Below are 22,077 nucleotides of genomic sequence, written 5' to 3' on the forward strand. Positions count from 1 at the left end.
TATACTAGTAATAACTGTAATGAAAAAAGGGATAATGAAAAGAGAAAGAGAAATAAAACTCAAGGAGAAAACCCGAACAAGTGATGCACAACACAATTGCTTGCTTCCTGCTGACCAGTGCCCAGCCAGTCCACCAGCAGCGACCTGTGCCCACCAGCCAGCTTTCCCCAGTTTATATACTGAGCATAATGTTATATGGTATAGAATATCCCTTTGGACAGTTTGGAGCCTCTCAGCTTCTTGTGCCCCTCCAACCCTCTGGCTGGCAGGGCTTGAGAAGCTGAAAAGTCCTTGACTTAGTACAAACATGACCTAGCAAAAACTAAAATCTTCAGTGTGTTACATACGAAATCCAGAATGCAGAACTGTACCAGCAACTAGGAGGAAAAGTAACTCTGCCCCAGCTAAAAGCAGGACAGTGGACTAAAGGTCCAGCCTGTGAAGTGAACTGATTTATCTGTTCTGGTCAACAGCCTACAAGAAGAAGTAGTCTTAAAAAAAAATAATTTCTGAGCTTTCATCTTCACACAAATACATATTGTAATGAAACTCTGTGAGCTGTGAAGGGTCCAAATACTTGTTTTTACTGACCATCTACAAAGCTAGCTTCACATTCCTGTGCTGGCAGGTTCTGATAACTTCTAATAAAGGTGTAAATGATTTCTTCAGCAGTATCTACTTGAACACTATTTCATTTGATGTCAATGTGAAATGAGCTAGCGGACATGAGGCAATTCTGTTGTGCACAAAAATGACACTGTCAGAAAAGAGAATAGTTTGCAACATGATCATGGGATCAACAGAAAGGCAGTGTGTGAATAAGCATGGAGACTGAATATTAGTTTGTCCCTAGAGCTGGTCTCACTTTGCCAAGCTGATGCAGAGGGACAGTAGGTGGCTGGGGGAAGGCTGTTGTATTTTTGTTTTGTTTTGTTTCTTGTCTGATGAGAGGTTAAAAAAAATGCTGTAGACTCTTGACCTGTGTCAAGCCAGCAATTTCCACCAGACACTAGACACTAAAGAAAAACTAGTGCTGAATGTCACTTGTAATATTTCAGTTGTCTCCCGAGAAGAATGTGTTGTGTGCTAATTGTCCTGGAAACCTGGTGATCTATTTCACTGTGAATGTTTGCTTATCATTTGTGCCCTTACTGAAAGTTTGAGACACAGTTCAATAAAAAATGAAATCGTTGCTCTGCAATCTCTGTCAATGGAACACTCTGTCGGCTACTGAAGTTCAGCCTAGGATCTTACTCTGAAGACTTCCAAAAGTATTACTGCAGACAGAGGTCTTTTGTTCAATTGGAAGAAGTATCCCTCCATTTTCCTGCCCTCAAAACTGGGACTATGAATGCAGTTATGTTAGGGGGTGGAAAAATTCTTGGCTTATGCTAAGAAGTCTAAATGAAAAACACTGGGGTTAAGGAATCCAGTGTGGTGCAGACATGAAGGACTTGCAAGTGATTGCACAGTACCAAATCAAAGCCAAGAGTGAAGCCGACTTCTTTCATTGTGGGGGTGCTTTACAGCTTCCCCCTAATATATAGCTTTCCAAAGCACATGAGATGAAAAAGCATTGTAATTTTGCTAAATCTGCAGAGTAAGAGGGTCTTGAGTGATCTACATGTAGGTAGAATGCCAGAAAAGGGTCAGACTGGAAATGCTCCTGGCATAATGAGGTATACTGCTTTATGCTTTCCTGTACCGTGCTGCTTATTTCCATTTGTATTTGTATTTATTTCCATTGTATTTGGCCAGCTCAATCAGAAACTGTTCCATGTGAAGATATGTAGTGACCAGCAAATGTGTGGTAGAGCAGGACGTAAGGACGTAGTTGTCCTTTTCTTACTACTCCCTGACTGTATGCTTGCAGTCACCACTGGAAACAGGACACTAGGCCAGATAGATCCTTGGTTTAAACTGGTATTCACTTCTCCTCGCAGGCATGTGTATCTATTAAGAGGGTGAAAACCCACTGAGACTAGTGAATATATTCAGTGTTTCATTTAAACTTTTCTGTGGCATTCATGCCAACTACTAATTAACACTGATTAGTGTCAACGCCCCTCAACCTCCTTCTAACAAGGCACTGTGCATGCATCAGCTTTCCTTTTTGTTTGTAAATAGCCTGTCTGAAACAAAGCAATTTAACATCTCCTCCTCAGTTTTGTGAATAGAATAGATATGTGCTTTTATTCACTTTATCAGTCGGTTGAGCATTGCTGTTTCAAAGCCTGAGTCAAAGTCCATGGAAAGACTCCTGCTGGGTTAAACGTGTTTTAGATCAAGCTCTTAGCAAAGGCAGCACTTTAATAAATCACAGCCTTGCAACCTCTTTGACTGGCTGCATACCTTTGTGGTTCTCTATGGCCTGCTAGCTTGAGGGTTTTCTTTGTCTTTTTAAGGATTTTATTCTACCCAAGCAACCCTGACTTATATTCTGTACAGCCCCACTGAACGTAAATAGAGTTTTACAGACTGTAAGTCAGAACTGAGTCTGATTCTCTGATGTTGTCTTTTTCTGATCCAGGGTTCACTGTCATACTAGCTTGTGTGTTCCCCACCCAGCCCCAGTCCTGCCCTCACACACCACCCCCCCCTCACCCCCACACCCTTTCTCTCTTATTTCTGTGTTTCCAGAGCCCTGGTCCCATCACTCAGCTGCTAAATCTCTATCTCTATCTCTCACTTGGGCTGCCTCCTTGTTCCTTTCAACTGCCAGATCTTTTCTTGCTCCCAGCAATCTTCTTTCTCACCTCAAGTGCCATAATATATTTGCTGCTATTTAATGAGATGCCCAAGATGGGTGAACTGACAGTCTTGTTCTCTCTCCCAGCATCCTTAAATGGATAGCATGATAAATACAAGCCAAAACAGCATTTTCTGCTGAGGAATCTGAAACTCCTAATAGACATACTTTCCCAATTCTGAGAATAGATAGGGCCATGTCCTCTGACAGTAACTTGACAAAACTCCATTGGCTTCAGCAAAGTTACTTTGACTTATGGCAACAGAAGAATTACTCTACAGTTGAAATGGAGCTGTGTTTCATATAAATCACAAGAAAGTAGTTAGATGTATGGCAAATTAAATTAAATATCTGATGTCAAATTACTATAGGTTCCTGAATTAGTGTTGCTTCATATCAAATCTTAAATTTGCATATGAGGTCAAATTAAAATTACCATTATCTAATGGAAGTAGCTCTGTACTATATCTTCAGTGACAGTCATGAGTTTAATAGTCTAACAAACCACTGGATGTCTCTACTGTGCCATTCAAGTCCAGTTAAAACATATAAATCTGGCACAAAAAATTACTTAAAAATGAAGACAGTTTCAACATGGGAATATTTGATATGATGGGACAGAGATTTGGAATCGATCTCTCACTGGATATCTTATGAAACTCAGACATTACCTACATGGTATGGTAAAATTAAATTAATTCCTTCAAATAAGGAAGCTTATTTTCTTTTTATTATTTAGATGGAACCTGTTCTCCACAGGTGTAGGAAACCACAGATCTCTAGTAGAGTGAATTTTGTTTGCTTTTATTTCTTTAACTCAGCTGAATGGCATTTAGACTTAAATTTTGTCTTCCTGCTTTGAACATCCTTCTACTGTCCTGTTCCTTTCCCATCCCTCTCCATGGACCAGGGATGATGGAGACACTCCTCTAGAAACTCTAGATGTTAATTAAGTAACAAAAACCTACATGAGGACCAAGGCGATTGGAAGGATAAAATCATAAGGACAGGAATACCAAGGGGTGTCAAATGTATTACCCGGGCTGTGTGCTTATATGTGTAGGGAAAAGGGGATGAACCCTCTGATAGATACCAGCTGGATTTAGTCACCATGGCTACACATTATTTGTTGTGGATGTCCCTTTAAGCTGTTTTTCCAGTGAGAAGAACTGCAGGGCTGTGGTTTCTGTGGGGTGGGCATCACACTGCTCCTGAGACAGGCTGGCAGCAACACATCCAGGCACCTGATAAGGAGGTTACAGGCATTTTCTTGTTCAGACACCCCCTGCCTTGAGGAAAGACTGTGCATGAAAACAAGGATGGTTTTATTTCCTTGGCATCCTGTGACACCACCCTTTCTTTTTGGGGGGCTGTTTGTATCCTATATCAGTGTGCATTGGTTTATTAAAGGATTCTGAAAGTGCTTTGTGACTTGCACTGTGCAGAGTGGGTAATTCTGTACATTAAATATCTACTATATGACCCAATTTGTTCCTTCCAGTCCTATTTTGATTTGAAGTTAGAAAAATGAAGAAGTAAAGTTATTAATAAACAACACCACCGCACAATTTTCAATTTATCACAAAACTACCCATCTGTCAGAGTAGTTGTAAGTCATTACCAGTATGGATGCTTTTGCTTGTTTGCAGTCCCTTACACAGTCACTTCCACTTCTGAAGAGGAATCAGGATGTGAAAAATGGATGGCTGGTTTGTGAACTGGGAGTTATGACTCAGCCAAATGCTTCTTTGTCCTGCCAGTAAAGACAGTTCACTGGCATCTCTGGTATGGCTGCTGGGTATTCATGCAGAACAGATGCCATGTGTGATGCTAGAAGGTGGTGATGGCAAATTATTGTGTTAGGCTAGCAAAGTCAGAATTTAGAGTGTCATCAAATACTTACAAATTACTCTAATCTGGGAAAAGGTAATAAACGGGAGCTAGATACTCTTACCTCAGCCTTAATGACTTTGACTGTAGTTGGCACTTGCTTTTTTTTTTTTTTTTACATCCATAAAAAATCTTGAAATAGTAAAAGCTAATGTCTATAATGACAGTGGATTCAATTTTACTTCATCCCAGAACTTTGGTCTGAGCAGAGCAGCTGAGTTTTAAAAAGACTGCTCTATTCTCCTGTACCTATAATAAATTCCTGCCTAGCAAAGTTTAAATATGCAGCTTCAGGGAACAAAGGAAGCCTCTAAAAGGTAGATAAATCATCAGCTTTTATTCAAAGGAACCTTTTCACCTATTCAGTAGCATGAATCTTGCAAGACAAAAACAATATTTTGAATTTTATAGTGCCTTTTATCCAAAGTACTTTGCAAAAAAAAATGAATAAATTAGTTTCCTTTCATAGTATGGTGTTTGCAAATGTTGATATTTCAGTTTCAAGGTGGAGTAGGTCAGAAAAAAATGAGCAACAGTGGTTTTTCCAAAGTCCAACGCAGGTAACCTGTGTTAAGAGTCAGCAATAGTGCCTGGATTATCACAAGACAGATGTCTTATTTACTGCATTTGGGAAATTAAATCATGCAGAGGACAGATCTGTGAAGAACGCAGTCTACTGGCCATGGCAGAGGATGAAAAATCACCAGCTGACTTCAGGTGTTTCTGCAGTGAGAGCAGAATAAAGGTAAACAGGTGTGAACTTTATTGGTAAGCATACTCCTCTGCTCACAGCTTAAAGTAGGTCAGGTTTGTAACTCTGAGTGTGGCCATACCACATCTCATCGGGGATTGAGTTCTTAGTCTCTGTGTCAGTTTGAGACCCACAGAATGGGAATAAATGTATCCTCTTACCTTCCAGAGACCCTGCAAGGATGAATATACAGGTCTTAATGGTTTCAGGTGCTTGGTTGAATCTGCAGCAATAAGCACTGCATGTGTTTTACTGGAGTATCTCACCTACTCTGCCCAGGTTCCCATATACCTTGACTCATATTGTGCACATCAGACACAAAGGTTTACTCCTTTCTCACACTTGTGCATTTCTGCCTGGAGAGTGTATCTCCTACCACCCTAATCAATATTATTTCTCTTCATTAGCGTTCACCAAACCCACTGAACCGTTCTCAGTGAATTACTAAAGAAACAAACACACTCTGATTGCTAAGCTATTGTCCAGCCTGAACGTCCGCCTGACACTTCCTTCGTTTGTGCATGTTGTGCTCAGGGTGTAATGATTGATCCTGCTCTTCCAGCTGTGGGAGTATCTGGCCTGTGTGCCCGTAGCCTCTTCATCCATTGGGCTTGCCAAATCTGTCTAGGAGAAACCGCTGCTTGGTCTACCAGCTGCAGTGGGGTGATTTGCTTCTGATGTCCTCAGATGTATGCCATTAATTCACAGGGTGACTACGGTGAAAGTACAGGGTAAAATGCAGTCTGGACCTCCTTCCTCCACACCAAGGGCTGTTCTGTGCTGAGGTGTGGTTGTCCTCATGCTTCCTGAGTCAGCAGGCTTTCAGCATGGCCCCTATGCACTGTGCGATTCCCCTGCACGGACCAGAGGGTGGGATGTATCTGTTCAGGTTTGTCACAGGCACTAATGATGAGGAGAGTCTGCTTGGAGTCAAACTGGACTAATAATACTGTTAGTGCCTTGAAAGAAGGAGGGGGAGATTAAGCCGAGCTGCCTGTGAGATAGGATTCTGCAGACGGACTGTGATTTCTACAACTCTTCTGAAGGGCTTTTAATGGTCTACTTCATGGCCTCATTAAGTGAACAATGTCAGAGCTTTAAAAAAGAGACCTCTGCAAGTCTTGCACTGGGCTGGTGACATATGTCACACCATATCTATCTATCTATCTATCTATCTGTCTATCTATCTCTATCTCTATATCTATATCTATATATGTAAGCAAGGGAGCACAGAAATGACAGAAAAGAAATGTGTGGTATGGTTGGACCCGAAAGGAAAGAGCTAGAACATTTCTTCTTTCACCCTCTACTCTGAATCCTTGCAATAATTAGCCAAAGTAAAATGAATATTAGCTTATGCTTAACTGCCTTTCCAGCATGTTACTCTGCATTGACCCAATAGTGCTAAACCAATTATTTTTTGAACTTTATGGCTTTAAATAATCCTCTGCTCTAAAACTCCCTCTACCCCTCAGCTACTTAACCACAGGCCCGACTGCCCTAAATCCTTTTCTTATACTTTGTAGCTTTTTAAGCAAGCCCCCTCTTTAAGTAGACATAATCCCTTCTCTGTAGAAAACATGAAAGACCTTGAACAAATCAAGATTTCTCCATGGAGAATTCAGCTAATCCTGTGCTTAGCTCCTAACAAGGAAATCCATCTCACCACCAAGCACCCCATTACTAGAACTAATGCCTGACTTGACTAACAAGCACATTACTGTGCTTTAATTGTAGCACCGCTCTGTCACATGGAGAAGTTGGAGAGGAATGTGACTGGGCTCCTCCAGGAAAGACAGGTCACGCCTTTTTGTTGTTGTTCAGGTTGCTGTGATTTAAAAGCCGACTAAATTAACTATTAATATGGACTGCACATGCTTCAGATTGGATGGAACAGCTGCACTGTAGCTCTGTAGTACGCTTTATTATCAACCAAGTGTTGTTATACTGGATTACTATGCTGTACATTGTCTTTTGACTGTTGCAAAATTCTTATGCTGGGGCTTGAAGGGGTATAATTGTGCCCTTGGGGGCAGGGAGGCATCAGCCATTTGGTCACAGAAAATTATGTTAGTGTTAAATCAGAGTAAAAGCAAACTAATCCACAATGTGAATGCATGGTCAGCACTTTTTCCCAGAAGGGCTTCTCACAGCATGAGCTGATTACTGCCATGGTGGTAGAAGGGAGAAAAAACATTTGTGGGAAAATAACTGTACGTATTGGAGAGAAGCAGAAGGTGGTGTTCCAGCTCTGGGGTAGTGTTGTTAGTACTGATGTCAGCTGTGCACTGGGTACTGTCACAAAATGGAACCAGGAGGGGGGCACCTGGTATGGATCCCAGGTACGAGGGAGTACACTGACCTCACAGGCCACTGGCACTGGGATAGTCACTGCAATTGCTCCTTGGGTCCCTGGTGGTCCAACATCCACGCCTAAATCAGAAATGAGCAGTATTGTGGGGGACCGTGTGCACGTCACTCTGTGCACTTACTGAGAAGGCTCGGGGGGTGCGTGGCTTTTTCCCCAGCTCGCACAGGTTTGGTGAGAGGTGGCCACTGCCTTCAATCAGTGCCTGCAGAGGCAGGCACAGAGCCAGGAGCCAGTGTGTGAGCAGCGAGCCCCGAATAGGAAATACTCTTCCTGACTGATGACGTGCTTATGTAAACCCACACTGCCTCTAACTTAGTTTCTTTATCAGCAGCATGGCATGGAATTACTGTGAGCTCCTTCTGCTGATTCAGAGAGTTTTGTGCAGCTCTTCTGGATGTTCTGATGTAGTGTGGGACTACAGGTGATTTCCCAATTTTTTTTCTAGATTAAGAAGAAAAAAATGGCTTGGAAGATGTCTGGAGAGACTCATGGATTAAGCAAGGAAAGAACTTTGATGCTGTTTGTCAGAGTGGAGAGAATAACTGTGAGAACTGTAACTCATCTCTGTGCTTGATAAAAACATACATGTATTACTAGACAAGAGTGATTGTAACAAGACAAGAGCAAATGCTGTCTATTGCACTGTGAAAAGAAATTCATATGAAAACCCATTTTTATTCAGGCATGTTTTATAATCCTTTGTGGAAAGCATAGGTTGCATGTTTATCCTCTTGGTCTATAATGTGCTTTTCTAAGTAAGATTTTTTTCCCTCTGTTATATGCAACTTGGCTGTGGCTGCTGCTGCAGTCGTGTCTCTAGATCCTGAAAAATAATACTGAGGGATGAGTGGGAAAGGGGAGAAAAGCAGCAGCATTGCATGGATTTAATGCGACATTAGACAAATACTGAGCAAGATTTTAATTACAGTGGTTATGGCAAATTTTCCTGCTCTGGAAGATGTCAAAAATCCTCCTATATTTAGTAACCTGAATACGAGAACCTCATTGCCTACTGTCTCCATCTCAGGCTGCATGTAAAGTGCAGACTAGGAGTTAATGGGTTGTAGTTTAAGGGGAGTTCCACTAGATGATGGTATAAATCTTCATAATGAGCAAGACCAAAGCGGGCAATTTAAACAGGCGTCCAGGAAAAGCAAAATGCCACACAACCAGAGGCAGTGACAGCCCCTAATCTACCCCTTGCTTCATTAGAGTGAGGGCCCTGACAACTGCACTGGCCACACAAACAGTGGCAACGTCCAGCAGTGTCACAGTTGGCTGTGCCACCATGCAGGCAAACTGAATGGAGGGGCTGATTTACTTGAGTTAAAATCAAGTAACAATTTGCTTAATTTATTTTGCAAATTAGGCTAGGCTAACATCAATTCATTTTTAAATGATACTATAAATGAGAGTAATTGTGTAATTAGAAGCAAATAAATTACAGGGCAGAAGATCCATTTACATGAATCTCAAATAAAAAAATAAAGCTGGGTCTTACATTCCCCCAGCTGACAGATGTCAGGATGTTGTTGGGGCACGAGTGTCAGTCTATCTGCCCTTGGAGGGGAAAAGAAACAGCTTTTTATACAATCAGGTAGCACCTTCTGTAGCCCACTTGGATTGGCCCTGAAGGCCAAAAATGGGAGTTTTCTGGAGCCCTTCTCAGGCAGGAGAAGTACTCCCTGATGAGATAACAGTTAGGAGAAAGGGCATATGGAGAAGACAATGCCATCAAGAAAATCTGCTGAGGGCAACAACCTTTGAGATGTACTAGCAATGGAGAAATGGTTGCCTTAGTCTCTGGGGGGATCATAAAAAGAGTATGCCACTTCTGGATGCCAATGAGAAGAATAACAGCACCAGGTTCTCCACTTTCAGCTGGGGGCTGGTGCGTCTCTCCCAGAACATGACTGCACCATTCAGCTTGAGGAGTATAAAGCCCAGGTTCTATCTCTATTTCCATTTCATTGTACTGGCTCTGGCTGGGTTGGAATCCATTTTCCTCAGAGCAGCCCACGAAGTGCTGTGTTTGGGATTTGTGCCAAAACCGGTCCCGGTAACGCACCCATGTTTTGGCTGTTGGGGAATGGTGCCCGCACAGTGCCAAGGCTTCCTCTGTTCCTTACACCCCCGTGCCCGAGCAAGCGGCCAGGCTGGGTGCGGGCCAGACACTGGGAGGGGACACAGCTGACCCCACCTGGGCAAGGAGATGTCCCATGACATATGACATCATGCACAGCAAGAAGAGCTCAAGGGCAGGAGCAGGACGGGGGGACATTTGGGGTTATGGTGTTTGGGTTCCCAGGTCGGTGCCAGGTGTGCTGAGGCCAGGCTTTCCAGGGAGCGGCTGGACATCTGCCTGGCCCTGGGAAGCGGTGAATGAATTCCTCGCTCTGCTTTGCCTGCAAGTGCAGCTTTTGCTTTGCCTGTTAAACTGTCTGTGTCTTCATTCACAAACCTTCTCACCACCCCACAGGAGAGGGGAGTGAGAGAGTGGCTGTGGGGGTGCTTGGCTGCTGGCCGGAGTCATCCCACCAGAATAATGTCATAGATCTATTACCCTGGAATTAGTTAACTGCTAATAGCACAAATATTTGTGTTTAGTGTATGAATAAACCCCACCAAAACAGAACAACAAAGATGACAAGGAGTAAGTGATGAAAATGGAAACAGAGCTCAAGAATGCTAATCCATAAGATCCTGCTGTAAGCAGTGTGAAGAAGGTAGTCTGTGTTCTTGTAGTAGCTCTGCTCTGTAAATCAGTATATTTAAAAAAATAAATGGGGAATGCAGAATCTTGCATACTAGGACTTGGAGTACTTGCTGCCATACAAATTCTACATACCTATAAGCGCTTATGTGTTCAAAGATAGAATTTTATGTTCATAAGATGGTCGCTGAAAATATCATAATCCTAATAGACATCTGTTTAATAATCTTAGGATAAAATATTGAAAATCAGAGCTGATATTATGTAGAAAACTCTCACACAAGCTTTTGTCAGAGAAGCTGGGAAAAAAGGACTATAGTTAGGAAAGGTTTGACTCTGCCACACACCATCTGCTTAGTCTTTCATTTCAGCTCTAGGTGCTTTTGAAAATGGTGACCTTGATTATTCTTTTTACCTGCACAGCTTTATAAAACTGTCTTGTTACATCCTGCAGGGATGTAACTTCTAAGAGCCTAAAGCCAGCCAGAATCAGCTGTTATTGTACATGGAGCTGCTTGTTGTACCGGGCTGATTAGTTATAAATTGGACATTGAGTAGCACAGGTCTCTGTAAGGCATCTGAGTAATTATGGAGCAATTTGCATCCTTTCACAGATTTGCTCAGGAAAGCTCTGAATCTGTAAGACCAGCTTGATGTGCGGAGGTGTGTGCAGAGGCTACAAAGGGGCATGAGCAAAATTAAGTGCTAAATTTGGGCTCCTCCTCTCTGGCAGCAGTGATTCAAAGCCTGTAAGATGTCATGGACCTCCCTTGCTTTGTGCATATGAAAACGATCAGCTGTAGTAGAGGGCTGTGGCTTTCAGAGGGAGTTGGGCTGAGCCATGGTAGTTGCTGTACTAGTGTTGTATGGGACCTTGGCTAACTGGTAGGTGCAACCTGGCTGCTTCTGCAGCGAGTCTGCACGCGTGAGAACCATGGGAATGAGTCAAAGCTTGGCCTTTTTCCTCCTCCTCCTTTCTCCTGTGTACCAAATTATGATCCTTCACTGCTGGCAAACTTCAGCTTGCAAGGGTCACCATGAGCCTGAAGCCCTGGGCAATCACTCAGGCTGCTCCCCTTGAAAATCAGCTTTCTCACAATTCCTTTGTTCTGATTAATGCAAGACTGGCTTTCTTTTATGCACCAGCCTCCTAATGGCTTCTTTCTTCGATTTCTTGAATTTAGGAGTTGCATACTCCACCTCTGTGCTTTATATAATTAAGCCCTAAACCAGCGAGGGAAGTGTCAGCTGCTTTGTGTTTAATGTCAGAACCCCACCAGACCGAGCAGCAGCACAAGCCATGTGAGGGCATGTGCTAATACTTCTGTCAAAGTCAGAAGGCATGGGGTGAAATTTTTGCGGGCTGTAGGAAGACAGGCAATGGCAGATCTGTCATAAAACCTGCATGCACAATATTAACCCATCAGAAAACTTTGGAGAAACATGAAGCAGTGGTGTGAGTTTGTACTAGTTGGCTACTTTGCATCTTGGGGCTGAGATGTTTCTGATGCAGTGCTTGCTAGACTTCCTCTATTGTCAAACAATGACCTCTGCAGAGAGAGGATCGTTAGTTTGACCTCAGTGGCAAAAAGCAGAACTAAAAGCTTTTTACACATCTTTTGCCTACTGATGGATCTTTATTTCCCTGTCCCTCAACAACAATAATCCTTCTAATAATTCCACAGAGGATGCATTATGGTAATTTCTGTGGTTTTCCTTTCCTCCATTTACTGTAGGATTGCAAAATCAGTGCCAGGAGTTCACTGTATGTGAGGTTTTAATGCTTAGTAGTTCATAGATTTTTAGAAGCACAGGCAGCAGTCTAAAATAAAGAGAGAGGAAATCTCATGACTTGACATCTGAAATATTCCCAGACTTCAAAGAAGTTTCAGCTGGCCAAGCAGCCTTATTTCAATAACTCAGAAGGGAAGTGTTGGGAAACCTGGGAGTGGATGAGTTCCCACCAGGGATAGAGCAATGGAGAGCATGAAGGGAAATAAATCTCTCCTGGTGGAACTGGACTTGAGGTGTCAAGGAGCTGGAGTCCTAAAGGGACTAGTGTGAACTTCAGGCTGAAGTATACACATGATGTATTAGGCCTCAGCTAAATCTGAAATAATAAAGCAACAGTCAGGGTTGGGAGATAAGAAGGAATAACCTTTGAAGCTGCTGAGTATGTTGCTGCTGTCTTTTTTTTTTTTTTTTTTTTTTTTTTAAGGTACGGATAGAGTCATTATCAATTGCAAGTCATCCAAGAGAAGGTGGTTTCATTGGCTCAGCTTCATGAGAAGACAGCAACTGCCTTTCTGGCTGAAACAAAGTATCTCTGAATGCCAGGTCCTGCAGAGAAACACCTTGGTACTAACCAGATGCACGTGTGAGGCTGAGTCTGGCAGAGGTGGTAGTGACAGTGTGACTTACCCTCGTCCTCTGGGGCATGGCTGCCATCCAGAGCACACACAGCTGGGGGAAAGGGTGATATGGAACAGTGGCAAAGGACAGCTTTTCCTCCCTGCTGGAGGGCAACAGGCGTGTGTTTCTGTGTAGTGGAGAGAGGTGTAGTCAAATGCTCTCTTTCAAATTCTTCTGCTTGTTAACAAAAATATCTATTACATTGCAGCTGCTTATTATGCAGTCGGATGGCGATGCTGCTTACTCTTTCCTGCTAGAGATACTCTCTCAGTTACTCTGAGCCTCTTAAGTGAACTATTCTCAGTTTATGCTGCGCAACAGGCTAACTGTAGACCATTAAACATTTTCCCTGGGGAGGTACTCCACAGAAAACCTTACTGAGGGACTCTTCCCTAAAAAGAAGCAATTTTCTGAAACAAATGACTGATTGCAGAAGGCTTCTGGTGGTGGCTGTGGTAGTGGTAGTCATGATAAGGGAGAAAAAGCTGGTTAAACCATCTTCCAGGAGTGTGAAAAACTGAAGGCTGTCAAGGAAATTGGAAGTAAACAGGGACAGCCACAGCTTCACTGTTTTATAGTACAACAGAAATGCTGGTAACTTGTGACAGCCTGAGAGCAGTAGATTATCTCACTGTTGCAGTTTACTCAGGCTTGGGGTTTCTGTACATGTGCCTTTCCCTGGTGCTAGTGCAGTTAACCCCTATATAACAACCTGAATCAAGATACAGTTGCCTTTCCACCTACCCACTCAGTAGTTCAAGGTCATCTAGGAATCAGGGGTTCTGGATTTACAAAGATCTTTGGTAAAGCAGCACATTGTTATAGTAGGTGGTTAAGGCATCAAACCTCAGGAGGGATCCAGTCCTTTGAGATGCCATGTAGGTTTTAGATCTGCATGAATTTCTCTCCAGTAACAACTGGGGGATTTATCTACAGGATATTTTATAGCATTTCATACAGCTTCAGATTGCTTTATTTCTTTGCATAAATAACAAAGATCTCCCATATGTTTCTTTTTTCTTCTTTTAACCTGGAAGAATTGCAGGAGATTAGAAATTTCTGGGTAGATATACTTGCTATAAATGTGTATTGTAGATTTGGAATAATAAGGACTAACTTTTTATAGATCTCTCTCATTAAAAGTCACCTTCAGAAAACACTGCTGCACCTTGCTTATAATCAAATGACACCTCATAACCACCTAACCATTTTTAATATCCCCTAGACTCTATTGTATTATGCCAAGGCTCAGACACTGTCTAGCTAGTCAAGGAAAAGAGTATACCATCATATTTAAAAGCAGTTATTGGGACAGGTTTTACAGGCAGTGGGCTAAGACAATTCAGAAACAATTGCTTATGTGATAGTTTGAGGATTTGTCCCTGTCAAACAGTTAATATTGCTTTAATACATGAAGTAGGCTGTATAAGACAGCAATAATGAAAAATGTCAGGAAAGACAATATCAATTGTTATTCAACATCCACATCAAAGATTACTTTTTTGTCAGTAGCTTTCAGAAAATGTATTTTCCATCAGATCTGATTGCGTTCCTCTTTGAAGTGCTCCATCCTCCCGGCAGATTTAATGTGACATCTAGGCACTTTTTAGTCCCTGGGCCTCTGAGGCGATTCAAAGAAGCACAACAAGCCATCACAGGTTTATCCTCAAAGGCCGACACTGTCTGTCTGATTTATTGTAACTTTAAGAATCATCTCCAGCAAAGCATGAGCCTTTCTACCCATCCGCAGCCTCAGACTTTTATCAATTCATTTGTATGCAGCCTGTACATTCTGGAACTGAGAGCCCTGTAGCCACTCATGGAAAATGCATTACCTGCTACTAATCCTTTTTATCTTTAAAGTCTGTATTTTTTATGTATAAGTCATTTTGGGTTATCATAAAATATACATAATTCTCGCCCCAAAAAAGACAAAATGAAAAGAGAATATATAATAAGTTATGAGCTTGCCGTGTCCTTATCACCAAGGATTCTAAATAAACAGCTCGCTCTATGTAAATACTGCGGGATATAAAACTGTGATTACTTTCAATAGGGAATAGGAATGCTTCCATTTTTGTTCCTCGTTTCAAAGTGAAACAGTGAGATGAATCATTTTAAACGTGTTTGGGAGCACTTTTATTTTCTGCTTCGTTGCTTTGGGGGCCTGACAGTTGCAGGGGTTGCCTGTCAAACTTCTTCTGCCATATACTACAGATATACAGAATCACCTTATGGTTTCAACATTTTGCTGCAGATTCATGGTCAATCGTATGTTAATGACAGCTGTTTTCTTTTTTTTTTTTTTTTTTTTTTTTTTGTTAATGCAGGATGTATTTGAAGCACCTGCAAGATCTCATGGCTTACTGTGAAAAATGGTGATATGGCTGGGAGGATGACACAGTTCTTGGAACAGGGCTTTCTCTGCAAGTTTTGAGGCAGCTCACTGCAAGTTCACTGCATTATTTGCATTATTTTCTTAAAATATGCTGCTCTATGAATAGTGCTGCCAATAACTTCACTAGATAGATGAACCATGCAAACTTTTATCGTTTTGGCTGCAATATTAATCACGGGTGGAAATTTTTTAAAATTAAACCTTGCTTTCATCTGTTCATGTCAGTCCTGTGTCTCACATGCATACTGCATATTATAGGCCAAGACTATGAAAAGCAATAGTGTAAGGCGGGCACATTAATCCATATTTAGACACTTCTGTGTGTTTATATATATATGTACACACACACACATGTACATACACAAAAGTCTTTGTGTGTATGCAGGTATGCATGTGCGCAAATTTTATTTCATCATGCATATTTAAAAGCAGCTATTGGGACAGGTTTTACAGACAGTGGGCTAAGACTTCTTGTTTGAGTAGTGAAAGTCTGCATGTTCTTGAAGCTGATGTGGCCCCAGACCATGAAATTGTTTAAATGGCCAAATTTAACTGAAACCTTTGGGATTTAGGGATCTAGCAGGAACTAGAAATCTGTAACTTTTTGCAGGTATCATCATATATGTCCCCAGGGTCTTACTGTTTCAGTGAGTCTGCTCTCTTGTCCAAACTCTTTTTGTACCTCTGAGGAAAAATTAATATTCAACGCTATACACATGCTAACAGATATTACATTAACTAATTAAATTAGCTGAGTTACACCAAGATAAAATATAATGGAGAATAGAGCTAGGTCTATTTGTTAGGTGGTATGCAAGAAACCAGCACATAGGGAATGTAAATTCAGATCTATTTTTCACACTTGGATATGATACCTGTAGACACTCTTAATGAATATTTTCCCAATCAGATGGACAACATACTAGATTATTAAAGTGGCAAATAATGACAGTTGTACAATACTGATAAAAAATTGCTGCAACTAAAATGCCTTGGTGTGTAACCAGAAATGACTTTTGGTGGTGAACTACCTGTTTTTCTTAAAAAGTTACATGGCTAATGCCCATAAAACTCAGGGCATACGGTAAAAACTAAATAATACTACGTAATGCACTAGTGTGAGAGATGTAATGATGTATATCTTTGCATGCTTTTATTGGTCCTGTTGACTTCATGGGACTATTCACATCCCATGTAAAGAAGTTTGTACTTTTGCATGTTTAGGATTGAGTTTTCTTGAAAGATATTGAACTTGTGGGATTGAATTCTGCAAAACAAAGCCATCCTTTCAGGAACTCGCTCATTTACTGGCCAGTGCATAGTAGGAAATGTTGGGTCAAGTCCTGCTTTTCTTTCTGGAGAAGTCTCTGCAGAACAGCATTCCCCGTTAAGCAACTATTCTTTGCCACCTGTTCCCTCCATCAGGACTTGATTTCTAAACCTTTGCCTCAATGTAGTATCTGGTGAGAAAGGATGTACTCTTGAGGACTTCTTTTTGTCTTTAAAGCATGCTGTGGAATACGAACATGTAACTAATAAAAGGATATTACTGCTTTTTTCTTTAAGATATACTTCTTTTCAAACATGATAAATAGTACATACTCTTACAGCCCATTTATTTCTCGAAGTCTGGTTTGTCTTCTGAGTTTGGTTTTGCTTTTCAATAAGTGAATAACCAATTTTTTCCTGCCCAGACTGAGCAGTGCAACTTTTGTGCAAGTCAACCATTCCCTCTTATTACCAAAATGATGAATTATAAATAGTTTTTCAACTAAAATAAACATATTTATCACTGATATCTGTGCTTCCAGAATGTATCATAGCTCTTTTAATTTGCTGGCATATTGTTTCTTATCTGCAGTATTGTTTTAATGAAGTCCTTACTCCTGCATTATGTCCAGACCCTTCAGGTGTACAGTGGCACCAAGCAAAGGAACCTGCTTTACAATGCAGAGTTTTACCATGGGGGAACACAAATGGTGGTGATTTACTATAGTGGGAGTTCTAGGGCACGCAGAAGTAGGAGGTATCCCTATTACTTACTAGCCTGAAGTGTTTGTTTTACCCTAGAAAGATAATTAAAATTTTGGTGCGCCTACCACCGAGTCAGATGAAACAACTGCTATCTTCCCTGGAAACTGGACTGAGCCATAAGAAGTCAAATATGTGTTCAGCTAGAGAACGCATACTTAACAGAAAGCTACTTTATTTTTTAAACATCTCCCAGATGCAGAAGGACCAGCCTGTTTATGCTCGTGACACTAAAGGACTTTCTAGAAACACACTAGGTGGGAGCAGCAGATTGATAACTGTGAATTAGCACAGCCACAGCCAAACACTGCTCCCTATGCAAGTTAATTGTGGGCAAAGTAACTTGTCATAGCAAGTTTCCTCCACTGCCTTATTAATGAACCTTGGCATTCCCTTAGAGGGATCTTCTACAAGGGTGAGAGAATGGTTCAGGTTTTATATTGTGCTTTGGCTCAGATTTTATGTCTTCTTGTCATCTGTGCTTTGGCTTTCCTCCATTCACATTACTGCGAACAGATCTGAATTATTGTTAAGTAATAAGAAGAAATGAATTTTTTAAATGTACAATTTGTTTAGGAAGTGCTATCACCGACCTTGTAACATGACATACCTGATTTTTCTCATACCAGGCAGTGGCTACTGGTTTGACTGAAAGAGCATATATACAGACACCACTGTTTTTTCATGGGCAAAGTAATAATCTTAGGATTGGGAATTAGGATGGGATGGTGGAAACTAAAAACCTGGGCTTTGGTTAGGGCAGGATTTGCTAGTCATATGCCCACTGATAGATAACCTGGGAGGTGTGGGCAGGATGGGGTGCTTGTGCATCTTAATTGTTGCTTAATTAATGTAAGGTTGATCTGGCTTTTGGGGCAAGGTCAGCAAGGCACAAATACACCTCAGAAACATCAAAATTCCCTGGCACATTTGATGTGACATTTCTGTGCTAACTACTGAAAAGCAAGATGCAGGAAGTCAGCCATCTGAACTACGAGGGAGAAAGTGATTCTATTCCAGAAAGTCCATTCCCTTTCAGATCCTCTGGTAAGACTGTCTCTAAGGATGTTGGCATCTACTGTAGTTGTTGTGTAGCATGGACATTATATATCACTTCTCCCCACCCTCCTAACTGGAATGAGTTCAGAAAATATCATTCCTTGTAACAAAGCAATCAATTATTACCTGTCCTGGAACACAGTAAGAGATGAAGGTTGTTGGGTTTTTTTGTGTGTTTTGGGTTTTTTTTTGTGTGTGTGTGTGTGTTTTTTTAATTATTTTTATTGTTGATGTTTTTTCGCAAAATCAGAAAAGGTCAAGAAAATATTAAAAACAACCAAAAAGGAAATATAATGTTCGCAGATTTTTGTGTATGTTTTCCTAGCCATCCATGTTATTTAGTTTGTGATAAATATTTCTGTAACTTGTATCAAAGAAAGGAATAAAAAAAAGAAAGCAAATCAGGTTTCAGGTTTGTTATTATGGTGTTTTAATGGGGTTTTCTGACATTTTCAGAATCTAACATGTACCCTTTGTATGACCAGAACTGATATTCAGTGATCTACATTCACTTCTTATCAATGCTGTCTAGTTGCTAAATGGCAACTAAGCAAAGACTGCAACACTTTGCACAATTTGGAGTCTTATCTGAGAGACAGATTGCAGCAGGAATCACGGTACTATCAAGAATCAACATTCATCTACAAGTAGCCTCTTCTGCCAGCAATAGTGAGCCTGTATCACTTGCAAATTCTTTTTGCCTGCAAGTTCTGGGAGCCAGTAAAGCCTTTTCCAGTTTGGGAAAGCAGATGCCTCCTCTGAAGAAGACCACATTTTTTCAGGCTTAGGGAAAGAAACATACTAAAAAGATGGACAATCTCTGTATGGCAAGCAAGAAAGCAATTTCACAGCCCATTCTATCCCAGTCAACTTTAAGGTGTTGATTTAAAGGAAACACCCTGTTTACCTTAGGTAGAACTTGGATCAAATCTATCCAAAGGTTTTTACCAGTTCAGGCTGACACATTTTCTAAGTTGCTGAACTTCAGAGTCACACTGGCAAAGAGACCCAGGCTGCCTCATCTGGCAGGACTGTTTGTGAAAAACTGAGTTAAATTCTTAGACTGGAAAGAGATGAGAATGTAAGAATAGAAAACAAGGAAACTCTTGAAAACCTAATACAAAAAGTGATAAATCTCAGTGATTACTTAGATTATTCTATAATTGATATATATATATAAATATATATATATGTATATATAGAGAAATAAAAGGGGAAGTTTGTCATTGGAGCTTTTGTAACTCTTGTAAATAATTTTGTAAATATTTTACAGCAATTTGTAAATTTTATAAATAATATACAGTAATTTATACACTTGGATCTACACTGTATATCTGGACAGAGCTCTGAGTGATGGACAACGCAAAAACTGCTCAGAAGACTGTAGCAGGTTAGGGAGCACTGTGGCTTGTGTACTTTTTTGTGGGCAGCTGTGAGAGGTGCCCTTCCTGAGGCGCAGGAGCTGCCCTTTGACATTTGGCCAGGGCTGGTCAAGTGCGTGGGATTTCCAGGCCAAACCCTGTTCTCAGAGACTGACACCATATAACTATATTGCTCTGTATACCATGTGGGTTTTGCATACTTTTAGTGAGAAGAAACCCTCAGTGACCTGATAAAGGTGTGCTTCTAGTGGTTTTGCATTGCTAGAAAGCTACAGCTGAATCTGACTCTGACATATGCTGTACAGCAGTGGCAGTACCGAGATTGTTAAATTCAGCTGTTGATTTTCATTTAATGCGTGTGGCAGGCAGCTGATACCGTATTACTACACAAACAAAAGCCTGTACAAAACTATTTGGTATTCGGTTTTTGGATGGAGAAGCTCTGTTGAATATCACTTTAGGCGAGAAAATGCAGGGGCGAGGGGAGAGAGCTAGAATATCAGAGCCCAAGGATGCCTCAGAAGAGTGAACAAGGATGGGGCTGCTGACTTGAGAGAAACTTTGGGAGTTAAATATTTGGCTAGAAGAACTGTGGGAATGTGAGGAAAGAAGCTATGTTGTTTAATGACTCCTGCACCAGAAAAGGGCTTTTCATTTGGAAATGTGCTGCATTCTATCAAATTACTGATAACTCCTTTTACGATAAAATCAAGCCTACAAGGCTCTGATTTTGGTTTACTCCCTCAGCAAAAGGGGCTGAAAATGACAGATAATTAGTGACAAAGTAACTCTCTGATTCAAGTCAACAACAGAAACATTCAGGTAAATAAAAAAAAAGAAGTATTGCATGGAGGCAGCATCAGAAATATACCCCAGGCTGACCTGGCAGTCCTGGGCTGGCTTTGTATGTACTGTGAATGGAAAACCCTTGTAGATGAGAAGAAATGCTGTAGTTGGCCTGTGTACTGTAATACTCAATGGCCTGTGCAGAATTGCTGTGAAATGCCTGACCTGAGCTGGAAGTTGATGATTTCCTGCATGTTCTCTCTACCCTGTGTTTCCTATTTACACTTTTATCTAATGACTTTTTTTTTTTTTTTTTTTTTTTTTTTTTTTATGGAGGAGGAAGCGATTTTGAGCTAGAGGAAAGAATTCCCTCCTTGGAGACACTCAGAAGGTGACAGCTTAAGTAAACATAGTATCTTTTATTCTTCCAAATGAAAACTGTTTGTGAATGTCTTTTCCCCAAGATGAAATGTGGTTTTCTTCCTTGAGCATCTTGGTTTTATGAACGAGGGTTGAATATTGTGAATTTCTTCTTACATTTTTAGCATCAGCTGGTTATTTTTACCAACATGCTGATAATTTTTCAGATATTGGCTTCTGACAAATGAAGCTTTAATAAAGTGCTATTTTTTAAAATAACCCAAGCCCAATTTAACATAGGATGATGTAATAAAGGCAAATATTCAACCAATAATGAAAAGCTAAGTAAATGGAAATGTTTAAGCTCTATTTTATGCAGGGAAGTACATTAAGGCAGATCTAAGAGACACTTTAATGGATTCAACATTAACAATCAGACCTGGACTTAGTATAAATCAAATACAACTGCATTTCAGCCTAATGTACACCCACTCATTCATTAGTACTGTTCTGTGCAGATTATAAATATTAGTGAGGAAACCTCCAGCTCTTGAAGAATCTTTCCACAGACCCAGCAATAATTGAACAATAATGATGACAGTCTTATTTTTATGAATCACTAAAACTTATTGATTTGCACTTGGGACTTGAGAGAGCTTTCTCAGCCAGCATGCAACAGGAAATTGTTATAAGCTGTTAAAAAGCAGAGAAATAGGGAGAGAGAAAGCGAAGACAAGCGAAGCAGTGGGAAGGTAGTGGAAGTAACATTTGGTATCAGATAATTGCAGACATAATCAAGATGTAATGAGAGGGTCCCCTAACCTACCAACAACGTGATACGAGGTAAATTAATTACCCTGACTACATATGTGTTCAGGCACACACATGCCTTTTAAAATCAAGGAAATTATGGTATATCTTTATTTTACTTTCCAAAACAAAAAGAGGGGAAACACATGTAAGTATTTTATGAATTGCATATGCATAAGAATATAAATACAGAAGGAAAGTGGACTTTGCTGCTGTCTGTAACATACAGCTTCGAAACAACATAAGCAGTGTAAGGTTCTGGAAATATGTCATCTATTACTACAAAAAAGAGCAGAACTCTTCTATCTTATTTTTGTAAAAGATGTACTGGTATTTGTTAGGGAGCTTTTTTCTATCTTGTATCT

The 22,077-nt window shown here is 40.7% G+C and overlaps 1 protein-coding gene across 1 annotated transcript in view; it reads left to right on the forward strand.

The window, feature by feature from the left end:
* The window catches only part of PSAT1 (phosphoserine aminotransferase 1), a 73,127-nt gene extending 56,278 nt beyond the window's left edge, over nucleotides 1–16,849 (forward strand). The window contains exon 9 of the mRNA XM_080371519.1: nucleotides 15,217–16,849. Coding sequence (XP_080227645.1) covers nucleotides 15,217–15,268 — 52 coding nt within the window. The 3' untranslated portion in view covers nucleotides 15,269–16,849. The remainder of the gene's footprint in view (nucleotides 1–15,216) is intronic.
* Nucleotides 16,850–22,077: the final 5,228 nt, after the last annotated feature.

The sequence above is a fragment of the Falco punctatus genome (genome assembly GCF_963210335.1).
Source record: "Falco punctatus genome assembly, chromosome: Z".
Classification (NCBI taxonomy): domain Eukaryota; kingdom Metazoa; phylum Chordata; class Aves; order Falconiformes; family Falconidae; genus Falco; species Falco punctatus.